General features: G+C 38.5%; 1 protein-coding gene across 1 annotated transcript in view; it reads right to left on the bottom strand.

Annotated features, from left to right (window-relative positions):
- The window catches only part of ASXL3 (ASXL transcriptional regulator 3), a 178,150-nt gene that overhangs the window by 13,896 nt on the left and 150,258 nt on the right, over positions 1-13,996 (bottom strand). The window contains exons 9-10 of the mRNA XM_056138275.1: positions 7,344-7,440; positions 3,805-3,910 (exon numbers count right to left, since the gene is read on the bottom strand). Coding sequence (XP_055994250.1) covers positions 3,805-3,910; positions 7,344-7,440 — 203 coding nt within the window. The remainder of the gene's footprint in view (positions 1-3,804; positions 3,911-7,343; positions 7,441-13,996) is intronic.

Below are 13,996 nucleotides of genomic sequence, written 5' to 3'. Positions count from 1 at the left end.
TAATGGCAATACTCCCTAAAGCATTGTACAGATTCAATGCAATCCCTATAAGGATACCCATGACATTCTTCAAAGAAATGGATCAAACACTCCTGAAATTCATATGGAACAACAACCCCCCACAAATAGCCAAAGCAATTCTTGGGAAAAAGAAGATAAGAGGCATCACCTCCCCAACTTCAAACTCTATTACAAAGCAGTAATAATTAAAACAGCATGGTACTGGAACAAAGGCAGAGCCTCAGACCAATGAAACAGGGTGGAATATCCTTACACACAACCCCAAATATATGAACATCTAATCTTTGACAAGGGAGCAAGAAATGTGAAGTGGAGTAAGGAAAACCTCCTTAATAAATGGTGATGGCATAACTGGACAACCACTTACAAAAAAAAAGGGCTTAGACCTCAACCTAACACCATGCACTAAAGTCAGGTCAAAATGGATTAAAGACCTCAATATCAGATCAGAATCCATAAGGTACACTGAAGACAAGGTTGGCAAAACCCTCCCTGGCATCGAAGCTCACAATATCTTCAAAGAAGACATGCCACTGGCCAAGCAAGTTAAAACAGAGATAAACAAATGGTACTATCTTAAACTAAGAAGCTTCTGGACCTCAAAGAAACAGTGACCATAATACAAAGACAATCTATAAAATGGGAAAGGATATTCACCCAATACCCAACTGATAAGGGGTTGATATCAAGGATATACAAGGCACTGGTTGAACTCCACAAGAAGAAAACATCCAACCCCATCAAAAAATGGGGTGATGAAATAAACAGAAACTTTCTCAAAGAAGAAATCCGAGCGGCTAAAAGGCACATGAGAAAATACTCTACATCACTAATCATCATGGAGATGCAGATCAAAACAACAATGAGATATCATTTCACACCACAGAGATTGGCCCACATTCAAAAGAACAAAAGCAACCGGTGTTGGTGTGGATGTGGGGAGAAAGGGACTCTCCTTTACTGCTGGTGGGAATGCTGACTGGTTCAGCGATTTTGGAAAACAGTATGGACGATTCTCAAGAAATTAGAAATTGAGCTCCTAGTTGACCCAGCAATACCACTCCTGGGAATATATCCCGGAGCAGCAAAACAGTACAGTTGAAATGACATCTGCACTTGTGTGTTTATTGCTGCACAGTTTACAATAGCCAAAATCTGGAAAAACCCAAGTGTCCAAGAACAGATGACCAGTTAAAAAAACTTTGGTACATCTACACAATGGAATACCATGCAGCTGTTAGAAAAGATGAAGTCATGAAATTTGCATACAAGTGGATCCACATGGAAGATGTCATGTTAAGTGAAATGAGTCAGAAAGAAAGGGACAGATTAGAAAGATTGCACTCATCTGGGGAATATAAAGTAACAGAATGGGAAACTAACACCTAAGAACAGCTGAGATAAGTACCGGAGGTCTGTTCCATGGCTTGGAAGCCAGCAGCACATGCTGGGGGGAAAAGCAGCTCAGATAAAGAAGGGAACACCAAGTAAAGGGTGTTTGGAGAATCCTCTCGGGATGGGAGATGCATGCTGAAAGTAGACTATAGACTGAACACGATGGCCACTCAATACCTCTATTGCAAACCACAATACCCTAAAGGATATAAGAGCAAAAGGGAATGCCCTGCCACAGAGGTGGGGTGGAGTGGAGGGGTTGGGGTGGGGATGGGTGGGGGGGTACTGGGATCATTGGTGGTGGGGAATGGGCACTGGTGGAGCGATAGGTACTCGTTCATTGTATAACTGAAACTCAAGCATGAAAGATTGTAAGTCTACGACTGTACCTCACGTTGTTTCACTAATCAAAACAAAACAAAAAAAAACCCAGCACTGTATAAACCTGGAAAAATGACTTACATTATTAAAATTAATAACAAAAGTTTCATTGTTCCTCAGGAGCCCCAAATTTTACGGGGCTGGCATTAGGCCACCCTCAGTAGTGCTCAATTTTTGGCTTTGTACATAGGGGTTACTCCTGGTGGTGCTCAGGGGACCATATGTAGTACTAGGCATGGAACCTGAGTTGGTAGAATACAACTATACCCAGCTCAGTATCTTATAAAAAACAGCAAATTTTTGTTGAGCATGCTGACTGGTCCAGCCTTTGGAAAACTGTATAGACATTCCTCAAAAAAAAAAGAAGTTGAGCTCCCACTTCACCCAGCAATACCACTTTTGGGAATATACACTGGAGTCCAAAAACACAGCATAAACACCATCCTCCCTATGTTCACTGCAGCACTACTTACAATAGCCAAAATCTGCAAACAACCTGAGTACCTGATAACAGACCAATGGATAAAGAAACTATGGCACATCTACACAATGTAATACTATGCAGGAAAAAATAAAGTCATGAAATTGCCCGTAAATGGATAGACATGGAGAATATCATGCTGAGTGAAATGAGTCAGGAGGAGAGAGACATATAGAATGACTACATTCATTTGTGGTATATTAAAAAAATATATAGCAGAAGACGGGGAGAGAAAACAGGCTAGATGGGCTGGCCAATGGTTGAAATTAATGACATAAGTGTGTGTGGGGTGGAGGTTAGGTGAGATAGAGAATGGACCAATATGACATTAATAGCTGGAAATGATCACGCTTGACAAGAACTGAGTGTTAGTATCTATATCACAAACCACAATGCCCAAAAAGAGGGAGCGGGAGAGGGAGAGAGGGGGAGAGAGAGAGAGAAAAAAAAAGAGAGAGAGAACTTCCATATAGGCAGGCTTGGAGGGGGCTGGGGAGTGATGGGAGGGGACCTGGGGACACTGGACACTGGTGCTGGGAAATGTACACCAGTGGAAAGGATGGGTTTTGGAACATTGTATGACTGAAACCTAATCATAAACAGCACTGTAAGGGTATATTTCATAGTGATTCAATAAAAAAAAAATCTTAAAAAAACAACAACAAAAAATCTCCACCAAACTTTAAACCCTATTGTACACCTGGAATTTAAAACTTCCTCCTATTAAAGAGGAAGAGATGTCAGGTGTCAGATTCGAAACACTTCCTTCTTTCTTAGGAATCTGATTGTCTATAAGAATCCAACTTTTTAATTTACCTTAATTGTCAATAGATTTTATTGCTTTTATATTATAATCTAGGTAACATTTTGACAGAAGTATTAACATTTATGGTCTTGATTAGACCCCTGCTCTAATCTAGTAATGTAGTATGTTTCTGTGAACAAAGATTAAAAGAGAAACTAACACTCAGTTTAGTTCAGTCATTACTGTACTGATGTGTGCCTAGTCAGTAAGAAATACACAAAGAAAAAATAAATTAAAAACAGGTCACATCTGAATGAGTAAGTAGATAGGAGTAAGGATAAAACTCCCAAGATATTCCCAAACCTAGGGCCAAACAAAACTATCGGCACACTCAACATTTTGTTCTAAGTGTGAGAAATAGGTGTCTAAAACTACTTATCTTTAAAATGTCCATTAATGAAAATACTTAAATAAAAACCACGAGATTTTTGTTAAAATGCTGGATAAAAAGCCAAAATTGACTTCCATAGTATTTCATATGCTTTTTCAGTCAGAAATGAATTTTCATGGACAAGTTATAAACCCCTGAAAATGCATTTTTTAAAATTTAAGTGCTGATATGCCACTATAATTTTACCTGCAATTTTTTACACTGAGGGACTATTGCCTTTTATCACAGGTTTATTAAGTTTTACAGCATATGAGTGTGCTATGTGAAGCAGAGAATTACATTTTCATTTCCTTCTAAAAGAAATGAGAAAAAAAATGCTCCAGGACTTACTTTTCTCCGTAAAACCTCTCAAAGAATTTTTCTTTCCAAGGTTCTGTTTTCTTTTCCTTCTCAATTTCTTGCCTTATCCGTAATTGCATTTCTGGAGTAAATTCTCCTAGAAAGAAAAAAATGCTTGTATATTGAATAAAAATGGTCATATTTTAGACAACTACTGAGAAAAATCTAATCAAGTTGAGTAAACTTTTATAGATGTTGAAAAGTAAAAATGTCAAGTGCTGATAATAGCCTACAGTTTCTCTTTTTATGAATATCCCCAAAATAGTCATTTAGTCATACAACAACTCTAAAATGCTTAGTAAATGTACTGAAAGTTATGTGCTATGCATGAAAGGTTGTATATTCACAATCTAGTGAAATCCTTTGGTGAGATGAAAGGCGCACAATTGGTCCCTGAGCACCTCCTGGGTGGCCTGGGTGGGCAGTTCCCCTGCAGTATAGGGCCCAAGCAGCAACACAAACATCTTTGGGTCACTGAATCCCCTGGCTAGTTCACTGAAAACTGGAAAGTGGCCAGGAGGAAGTGCCTTTACAGCCATAAGGAGCTCTGAAAAGGCACACAATTTACTATAATGTCAAATTCATTCTATTGGTCATCAGACATATATGGATAGAAAAAATGAAGAAGTGAGAACTCTTAATTCTGCCCAAATCCATTAGGAAAGATCAAATTTAAAATAACTGTTTCTTGAATGGAAGATGATAAAGCTTTTATAAAACATTTTAAGTCACAATAATTTAAATCCTTATGTGGGAATGGTCAATTGAGAACAATTGCTCAATGTATGTTTTACGGTGAGTTCTGAACTTCTCATGCAAAAGAAAAAAATAGATGATACCATTGTTACTCAATGAGGAGGAATATGGGCAATGATGCAGCTTAGAATTAGGGCATAGAAACTGGATGACTCGGGCTAGCATGCTATTGGATAAATTGGAAAAGAAATGGACATTCTACTCAGACCAACAGCAATGTTGAGAAAATCAATTCAGGCACAATTAACACTAGGTGGACCCGGGGACAGGAATGAGCAACAAAATTACTACAAAGTGAGGAATGATGTGACAAAGGTCATATTAATAAAAATAAAGCAGGTGAATAGAAGGTATTAGAGGAAAGATGGTGGACCGGAGAAGTAGTACAGAGGGTAGGGCATCTGCCCTTGTATGCAGCCGATCTGGGTTCGATCCTTGGCATCCCATATAGTCCCATCAGCACCACCAAGAGTAATTTCTGAGTGCAGAGCCAGGAGTAACCCCTGAGAATCTCTATGACCCAAAAACCAAAAATAAATAAATAAATAAATAAATAAATAAATAAATGGAAGATGGTGACTTTAATGTTGGCATTTTGTTTTGAGATATGACCTAGGAGCCAATAGCTGTATGCAATATAACGTTAATGGTCAGGAAAGGGGAGTTAGAGCTAGTTTAAATTTGAAGATAGGGGGTTTGAGCATATGGACCAAAGGTGAAACTAAGGTGGTGAGTGAGACTTCTTTAAAATGTGTGCTGTTATATACAGTTACAAATAAAAGTATCAGAGAAAATAATGGTGGCAACATCATTACCAGAGCTTCAAAAATAAGATGAGAAATGGATGTGAGGAATGTAGGCTCAAGAAGACATTTAAAAATGGGTATGTCTGGGAATATATGCCAGAGAGGCAAAAAAGTATAGTCGAAGTGACATCTGCACTTCTTTGTTCATTGCAGCACTGTTTACAATAGCCAGAATCTGGAAAAAACCTGAGTGCCCGAGAACAGATGACTGGTTAAAGAAACTTTGGTACACCTACACAATGGAGTACTATGTAGCTATTAGAAAAGATGAAGTCATGAAATTTACATACAAGTGGTACTACATGGAAACTATCATGCTAAGTGAAATGAGTCAGAAAGAGAGGGACAGACAGAAAGATTACATTTATTTGGGGAACATAATGTAACAAAATAGGAGACTAACACCTAAGAATAGCTGAGATAAATACCAGGAGGTTCACTCCATGGCTTTGAGGCCAGCCTCACATGCTAGCAGAAAAGGCAGCTCAGACAGAGAAGGGAGCACCAAATAAAGGGTGTTGGAAGGATCCTCCCAGGATGGGAGAAGCATGCTGAAAATAGACTATAGACCAAACATAATTGCCACTCATTGCCGCTTTTGCAAACCACAACACCCAATAAGAGAGAGAGAACAAAAGGGAATCCCATGCCACAGAGACAGGGTGGGATGGGGGATGGGGGGTGGAAGGGGTACTGGGATCAGTGGTGGTGGAAAATGGGCACTGATGGAGGGATGGGTACTCGATCATTGTATAATTGAAACCCAAGCACAAAAATTTGTAAATCTACAACTGTACCTCAAGGTGTTTCACTAATAAAAAAAGACAAAAAATAAAATCAGAAAAAAAATAAATTCTTAATCATATGTAATAACTTGTCATTTTTAGCTGAAAATTTACGTTCTATTATGTAAGTACAGCTATACTTGTCTTTTTAGTTACTTTTTGTTTGTAGGATTTCTGATTTTTCAATTTTGAGCCTGCATTATCTTAAAAGCTAAAATGTATTTTATTTAAGCAGAAAAGATTGGGATTTTATGTTTTGATATATTCTGCTACTCTGTCCCCCTTAATTTGTAAACTAAGGTTATTAATATTTAGTGTAATTATTCAAATATAAGTACTGATTCTTTAAAAAAATAAATAAAAATGGAAATGTTTAGGAGATGGTTAATAACTGAATGGAAGCAAAAGCAAATGGAATATAGTAGTGTAAGCCATGAAGTATAATGATTGAGGAAACATGTATTTGCCCTTTAAAAAGCGTCATTCCTATCTAGCAGTGATCATTTCAATTCCATACAGTGGGGCAACAAAAATAAAATAATTTGAGGGAGTAAAGATGATGTTGAGTATTTTTAAGGTATTTTAAAAAGCTTGATGACTAAAGGAAAAATAAAGTGAAATGTGGCTTCTGGGGAAGAAAATCTTAAAGATTCTTTAGGATCCAAGATACTAATAGAACATATTGCCTAACACAGTATTATTAAAATTACCAACCCAAAGATAATCTTTCAGACAGAAAACTTGAAATGATCAATCCACAGATAATACTGCTATATGAACAATTTTATTTTTTGGGTTTGGGGGCCACACCTAGCTGTGCTCAGGCCTTATTCCTGGCTCTGTGCACAGGGATCATTCCTGAGAGGCTTGGGGAACCCTATGGGGGCTGGACTGAACCTGGGCTGGCCATGTGCAAGGCAAATGCCCTACCTGATGTATCATCACTCCAGTACCCTGTATCAACAATTTGTATGTCCCAGATAATGTCATGCTTTCCTTAGAAGTATCAGTTATATAATATGACAATCAAAGAATTAGTAAAGTCATTTGGAATAGGATGAGTTTTTTTAATATTAAAATGTACTTCAGAAACATTCAAGACTTGGAAATCAGAGAGGGAGCAAAGTTCCATTCAGAATGGATACTAACACGTGTCAAATCACAACGGAAAACAGAAACTTACCTTCTGCCAACCGCTGTTTCCAGCCTTGTGCTGCATATGCAAAAAACTCATTATTTAGAGCTGAAGTACTGAGGCGTAAAATTCCATCACTTCCCATCTAGGAAATAAGCCATAAAACAAGATTCCATCAAGCATAATTCAAAGCAAAAGCATAAAAGAAGTGAAAACAGAGTCATGTGTGAGTGTGTGTGTGTGTGTGTGTGTGTGTGTGTGTGTGTGTGTGTCAGAGAGAGAGAGAAAAGAAAAAAGTGCGGGGTAGGAAAAACAGAATAAAGGAAGTCAATGAAAGGATTCTCCTTAGGTATTAAACTGCATTCTTTACCATTACTAGTGTAATTACAAAATGTATTAATTTTTATTAACAATTTCCATTATTGTGGTTGGTATACAAAATGTGTCTTAATAAACATTTTTGTAGCATTTGTATTTATTATTTCTTAAACGGTACCAGATTAACCTGTTTACACCTTTACATTTTTTAATTAAATTTTCCAAAGTTGTAAAATTTAAAGGAAGTAGTCTAATTATTTGCATTTTTTTCTCTGCTGTTTAAGCAACAAAACATTCTGCAGTATATTACATTCTGCAGTATATCACTATGCCATCCATATCCCTCCTACTTGTCTCCTCTCTTAGGTATACTCAAAAATTTGTACACAGCAGAGTTTAAGATATGTACATCTATATGGTGCTAATACTTATCTTTTCCATAAACATAGCACTTTAGCACTGTCCTCCCATTGTTCATTGATTTGCTTGAGCGGGCATCAGTAACGTCTCCATTGTGAGACTTGTTGTTACTGTGTTTGGCATATCAATACGGCACGGGAAGCTTGCCAGGCTTTGCCATGTGGGCAAGATACTCTCGGTAGCTTGCCGGGCTCTCTGAGAGGGAAGGAGGAATCAAACCTGGGTTGGCCACATGCAAGGCAAACACCCTACCCACTGTGTTACAATTATTAAATCAATGTAGAGAAAAAATTAAGATTAATGTCATCCAACTGAAAGCTTTTAACTTCACAGATGTTTACTGTAGCTCCCATGCATGTGCACTCTGCTTGCTGCCATGGGGGCAGATGACACAGGGAAGCAGACCTTTGCCCTTGCCTGGCTCCCTGTGTAGTTGAGGAATGAAGATGAGACACATAAAAAGCTAAATACTGGCAAGCATTAGGTGTGCATAAAGTGAAATGTAGGGAAGACTGTCTAGGAAGACAGGGGTAAAGATGACCTTGGCGCCGGGGTCTGGAAAGACTGACAGGAACTGGACAAAATAGTCTCAGAGAAAAAAAGCATGTAGTAAACCCTCAGAGTATGAGCTTTTGACTCAGAACTGGATAATTTATGTAGATGTGATGATATCTTATACTGTGAAAATATACTTAGAAAAATGTCACTCCAGCTACATTGGAAAAGATTTCCTCTGATTCCCATTGGCATAATTCACACTGTTACCTGAATGCACACTCAGAAATTTATTATGTTTTTGTCTGTAGTCTTCTCTACATTCTCTCTTCATCTGCTGAAACACTATTCTTTTAAAATTTAAACTCAATGCTTTCACAAATGTGGAAGAGACGCCATCACTGAGGAGCAAATGGAAACACCGAATCTATAAGTAAATACACTACGATGTACTAGATAATGGGCAGAGAAATCAAGAAAAGAAAGATATTCTGAACAAATGTGAGATACAACAAATACTGGCATCTATAGAGAAGTCACCAATTTGAAAGCCTTAGTCTCTTCATTCAAGAAACCATAATAAACCACACTAAAATATTCGATATACTTGGAACATCTGAAGAAAGGCCAGATTCATTTAGTGATTCATTATGGACTAACTCGGATATTTTATCTTTATTCAACAGATATTTATTAAGCTATTCACATAAATCTATGGGCACTGCACTTGTGTGGATGGTGGTAATATAGTGACAATAAAAGTTACTACTTTTATATTATGAATATGTCCTATACATAAACCATGGTCCTGATTTATTTCTTATTATTGCCTATCTGACTTCAGAACAGCTGCAATGTACAGTTACATCAACATTCCAGTGTACTACTCCAGAGAGGCACCATGGTCCCGGATTGAGTGGATAAAGGTCCCAGCCTCTTTTTAACCTATTCTTTGACCACTGCAGATGATTCTCTGCAATATAGTATATATAACGAGTCAGTGGATGAAACTTGGTGCAATATCTTCAATAGTTAGTACAATAAAAAATGAATGAATTATATTACACAGCAATTCTAAGGAACTATTACTAGACTATGTCTTTCCTGAGTCCAAAGCTCCAGATTAGGTGGGATTAATAGTTCAAGTTTGCAGGATGAATCACTGCTACCCAGGTTACGATTTCTTCATGGCAATATTATTACTTATGTCCAGTCTGTACTGTGGGAGGATGTTCTGAGTATTGTTATATGTGTAGCAGAATACCTGGCCTCTATCCACTAGATGCAAATAGCAAATCTTTCAAAAGTTATACTTGATTCAAATATTACCAAATGTCCCTTTGAGGCAAAATCATTCTCAGTTGAGATCTACTGCACAGAGGGCAAAGACTCTATTTTGCTAAAGCTTCATCTGGTTCTTTGCACCTCTCATTCTGGCGGATGGACCAGCATGCAAAGAGCAGTGTTATCGGACGTGCCAGATTTGATGCTACTCACCAGAGAAGCAGGATTGTTGCTATAGAGGGAAGAGAGAATGTTTGACATGTGAGGGACTTACTGGCACCTCATTGGTGCTTCTGCTGTGTGGTAATCGTGAACATGGATTATGCAAGAACAGCTGACAGCTGAAGGGAGCCAATGGGCATTTCAGCAGGCAAATGAGCAGAATTTCATAAGGGTGAGGAAGGTACAAACGGGTGCTTCTACTTTCTGGAGAGATGAAGAGAGAGGATAAACCTGCCACTGTCTTAAGACCAGCTTGAGGCCAGTGGTAGCTGCCAATTGGCATTTTATGTATTTACCACCATTTTTAACATGTGCTACAATGAGAAAAAATGGGTAGCACTATTTCAGGGTGGAGAGGACTACTGCCTTCATCTGGGGCTGGGGAGACAGCACAGTGGGTAAGACACATGCCTTGTTCAATGCCTGCCACCCCAGATGGTTCGTCAAGCCTCCCAGGAGTGATTCCTGAGCACAGAACAGAAGGAAGTCCTGCGCATGGCAAGGTGCCTCCCCCCACCCCTCAGGTGGGGTGACTAAAAGGTGACTTCATTAGCAACTAAAAGCATGCATGAAGAGGAAAAACAGATACACAGACATCACTGGAAGATAAGGAACACTTCCACTGACAATGATAAAAAAAAAGGAAAATAAATCTGAAGATGACAGAGGAGTCAAGACTGAAAGAGTATTTCAGGAAATGCTACAAAGAACAGTTCTCAGGATCATTCCTGCAAAGGGGTGGGTAAAGAGAGTCCATCAGAAGAGAGGGCTCTCAGGAGTGTGGATTTCCTGTGAATACTGACTATCCATTCTATAGCATTAGAAGTCTAGAGAAAAAAAATCAAGACTATTTCAGAAGACTAGAAGAAAGAGACAGTCTTATTACATGGCTTTCACTATGGACAATAGGTAAAAGGCAACCTCCCAGAAAAGGTAAAGATATTTCTTTCCTGCAGGGTACACTGTTGAAGACATTATTAAAAAGAAAAAAAAAAAGGTGTTGGGAGAATCCTCCCAGGATGGGAGAAGCATGCTGAAAGTAGACTATAGACCAAACATGATTGCCACTCAATGCCTCTTTTGCAAACCACAACACCCAAAAGGAGAAACAGAACAAAGGGGAATGCCCTGCCACAGAGGCAGGGTGGGATGGGGGGATGGAGGGTGGGAGGGATACTGGGATCCATGGTGGTGGAAAATGGGCACTGGTGGAGGGATGGGTATTTGATCATTGTATAATTGAAACCCATGGTCACAGTCCTCCCCTTGTTCATCAATTTGCTCGAGCGGGCCCAGTAACATCTCTATCATGAGACTTGTTGTTATTCTGTTTTGGCATATTGAATACATCACGGGTAGCTTGCCAGGCTCTGCCGTGCGGGCGAGATACTCTTGGTAGCTTGCTGGGCTCTCCGAGAGGGGTGGAGGAATCGAACTCAGGTCAGCCATGTTGGCCACTTGTAAGGCAAACGCCCTACCGCTATGCTATCGCTCCAAGCACAAAATCTGTAAGTCTACAACTGTACCTCATGGTGTCTCACTAATAAACATTTAAAAAATAAATAAATAAATAAATAAATAAAAAGGTTAATTTTTCTAGATTTGAGGATATGGATGTCACTTTAATAATCTTTTGTAGAATGTGCAATGAGTAGTACATTTCAGGTAATAAGTAAACGATTATTGCATTGCCCTCATGTGATATAATGAAAAATAGGAAATTTGACTCAAGGGTCAGGGAGATAGCTTGGAGTACAAGCTTTGCCAGATTTTGATCCCCAGAACTGCACACCCCCTGCCACTTCTCTCAGGTGCTGCCCTGAAAGCTCTAGAACACTGCTACAGGTGGCGCTGGTGACCCCAGCACCCCATTTTTATGCCAGGCATTGAGCTACAGCGTCAGGTGGGCTGAGTATCATCAAGTGCACCCTGGTGCCCCTGAGCACTGCTTGGGAGCAACCCACCACCATCATATACTGAAAATTTAACTCTAGTAGCTGATACACTAGGATTTTAGTTTCTTGTATTCTTCCAGGCCAGGGGCATAATTACTTACTAATTTTATGACACAAAGAAATAACAGATTCAGAGTAACCCTGACAGAGTATGAAGATTTCAATGCATGAAAAGGCAAGGCAGTGTAAAATAAACACAGTCAAGAATATGGAAGCTAGCCCTGGAGGAAAATGTTTTTCTTTTAAAACAGAAAAAAAAATATATTCACTGCCAGATTTCTAGCCTGTCTGAGACAGCACAATTAAACATTCGGGCTAAATTAGACTTAGGAATTACGTGCCAATAAAACTTTTAAAATACACTATTAATTTTATGGCCTTTAAGAAATACTGTCCAAAAGACATAACATTTTAATGAGCTGGAACAATAAACATTTCTGAAAGGTTTATTTATTTATTTATTGCTGAGTTATAAATTCTTGTTTTTCTGATTCCTCACAATAGAAACGTTCATTCTAAAAACTCCCCCAGCTCTCTTATAATGAAGTGTCTAGCTAAGCTATTGACAAGTTATACTTTTCTTTTAATTAAGAGAAAAACTATCATACAATCTGTTACAGAGAAAAATAAATATTAGCAAAGGAAAACATACATAAGAAAATTCTTTTATAAGATCCCAAACATTGGTGACTATATAATCCGCTGCTGGTATTAATTAAATTAACATACATTTTTATGGGATGGATACTTGTGGAATTCCAAATGTTTCTATTTGCACATCCTCCAATGTTTAAAGTTTGGTGACTTAGTTCTATACAAAACTATATCTGTATCTAGGGGCTGTAGAGAGTAAGGTACTTGTCTTGCATATTGTCGAATGAGGTTCGATTCCTGGCACCCTATCTGACCTCCCAGAGCCCCTCCAGGAGTGATCCCTGAGCACAGAGCCAGGAGTTAAATATCCTGAGTACTACCAGGTGTGGCCACCAACCCTTTCCCCTCACATATCTCTATATAATTATAGTTCCTTAAATTCTAATATAGTCTTCATTACTTTTGTATTTCTTACCAGTGACTCAAATTGATGGCAGAGGACTGCTTCAAGGGTAGAGGATACCTAACCCACAGACCATTTATAAGGTCTGTGAAATCATGTATTTTGGCCCTGGTATGTGAGAAAACAGAAAAATATGCTTCCCACTTGCTAGCCATGGCCTGCCTCCCTGCATTGTATCTATATGGTCCATGGCTTATTTCTTAACACTGGCTTAGAGGAACAGTGAAAAATGTAGTAGAGTCTAAAAGTGCCTAGTAATAATGGAGCACCTACACAATTTGTACTTTATTGAACAGACAGTGGAGAACCATTAGAGTTGAAGCCAGTGCATAATGAAGAGGGTCATGCTGAGTGTGTGTGACCATTCATGTGGATCCATTTATTACGGTAACGTTCTCTAATGTTCATTTTTGATAATGAAGAGTAAAGAAGACACCATAAAGAATTGAGAAATCAAGTCATGCTTGCCTCTGGAGAAGAGGGTGTTAAGTGTTGGGGAGCAAGTGTAGAAGTCTTTAAGTAGGGCTAGCAAGAAGGGCACAGAAAGACCTTAGAGCAAGGGAAGAACAGAGGCTCCCGGGACAGGAACATGCCACCGAATCTCGGAGCTTTTAAGTAGAGTGAGCTGAAAAGTCTTTGAAGGATTTGAACCTGAGAATGAGAGAATACCTGGCATATCAAAAGAATTGCTTTGATAGCTGTGTTCAAAAAAGACTTTAAAATAGTGCTGTCCAAATACTGATATAAATGTGAGCCACAGAAGTGATTTAAATTTTTCTAGTAATCATGCTGAAAATGAAAGGACATGCGGACATGTTTCAATGAGCACACTTTAATTTGACCTATCCAAGTGTTATTATTTCATCATATAATGAATATGAAATACTGTTTATAGTTTAATTTTTTTGTATGTTTATTCTTCTAGTATCTGATGTGCATTTCTGTAACAT

The sequence above is a fragment of the Sorex fumeus genome, unplaced genomic scaffold (genome assembly GCF_029834395.1).
Source record: "Sorex fumeus unplaced genomic scaffold, SorFum_2.1 ptg000128l, whole genome shotgun sequence".
Lineage (NCBI taxonomy): Eukaryota > Metazoa > Chordata > Mammalia > Eulipotyphla > Soricidae > Sorex > Sorex fumeus.
This window is presented reverse-complemented; position numbering and strand designations above follow the sequence as displayed.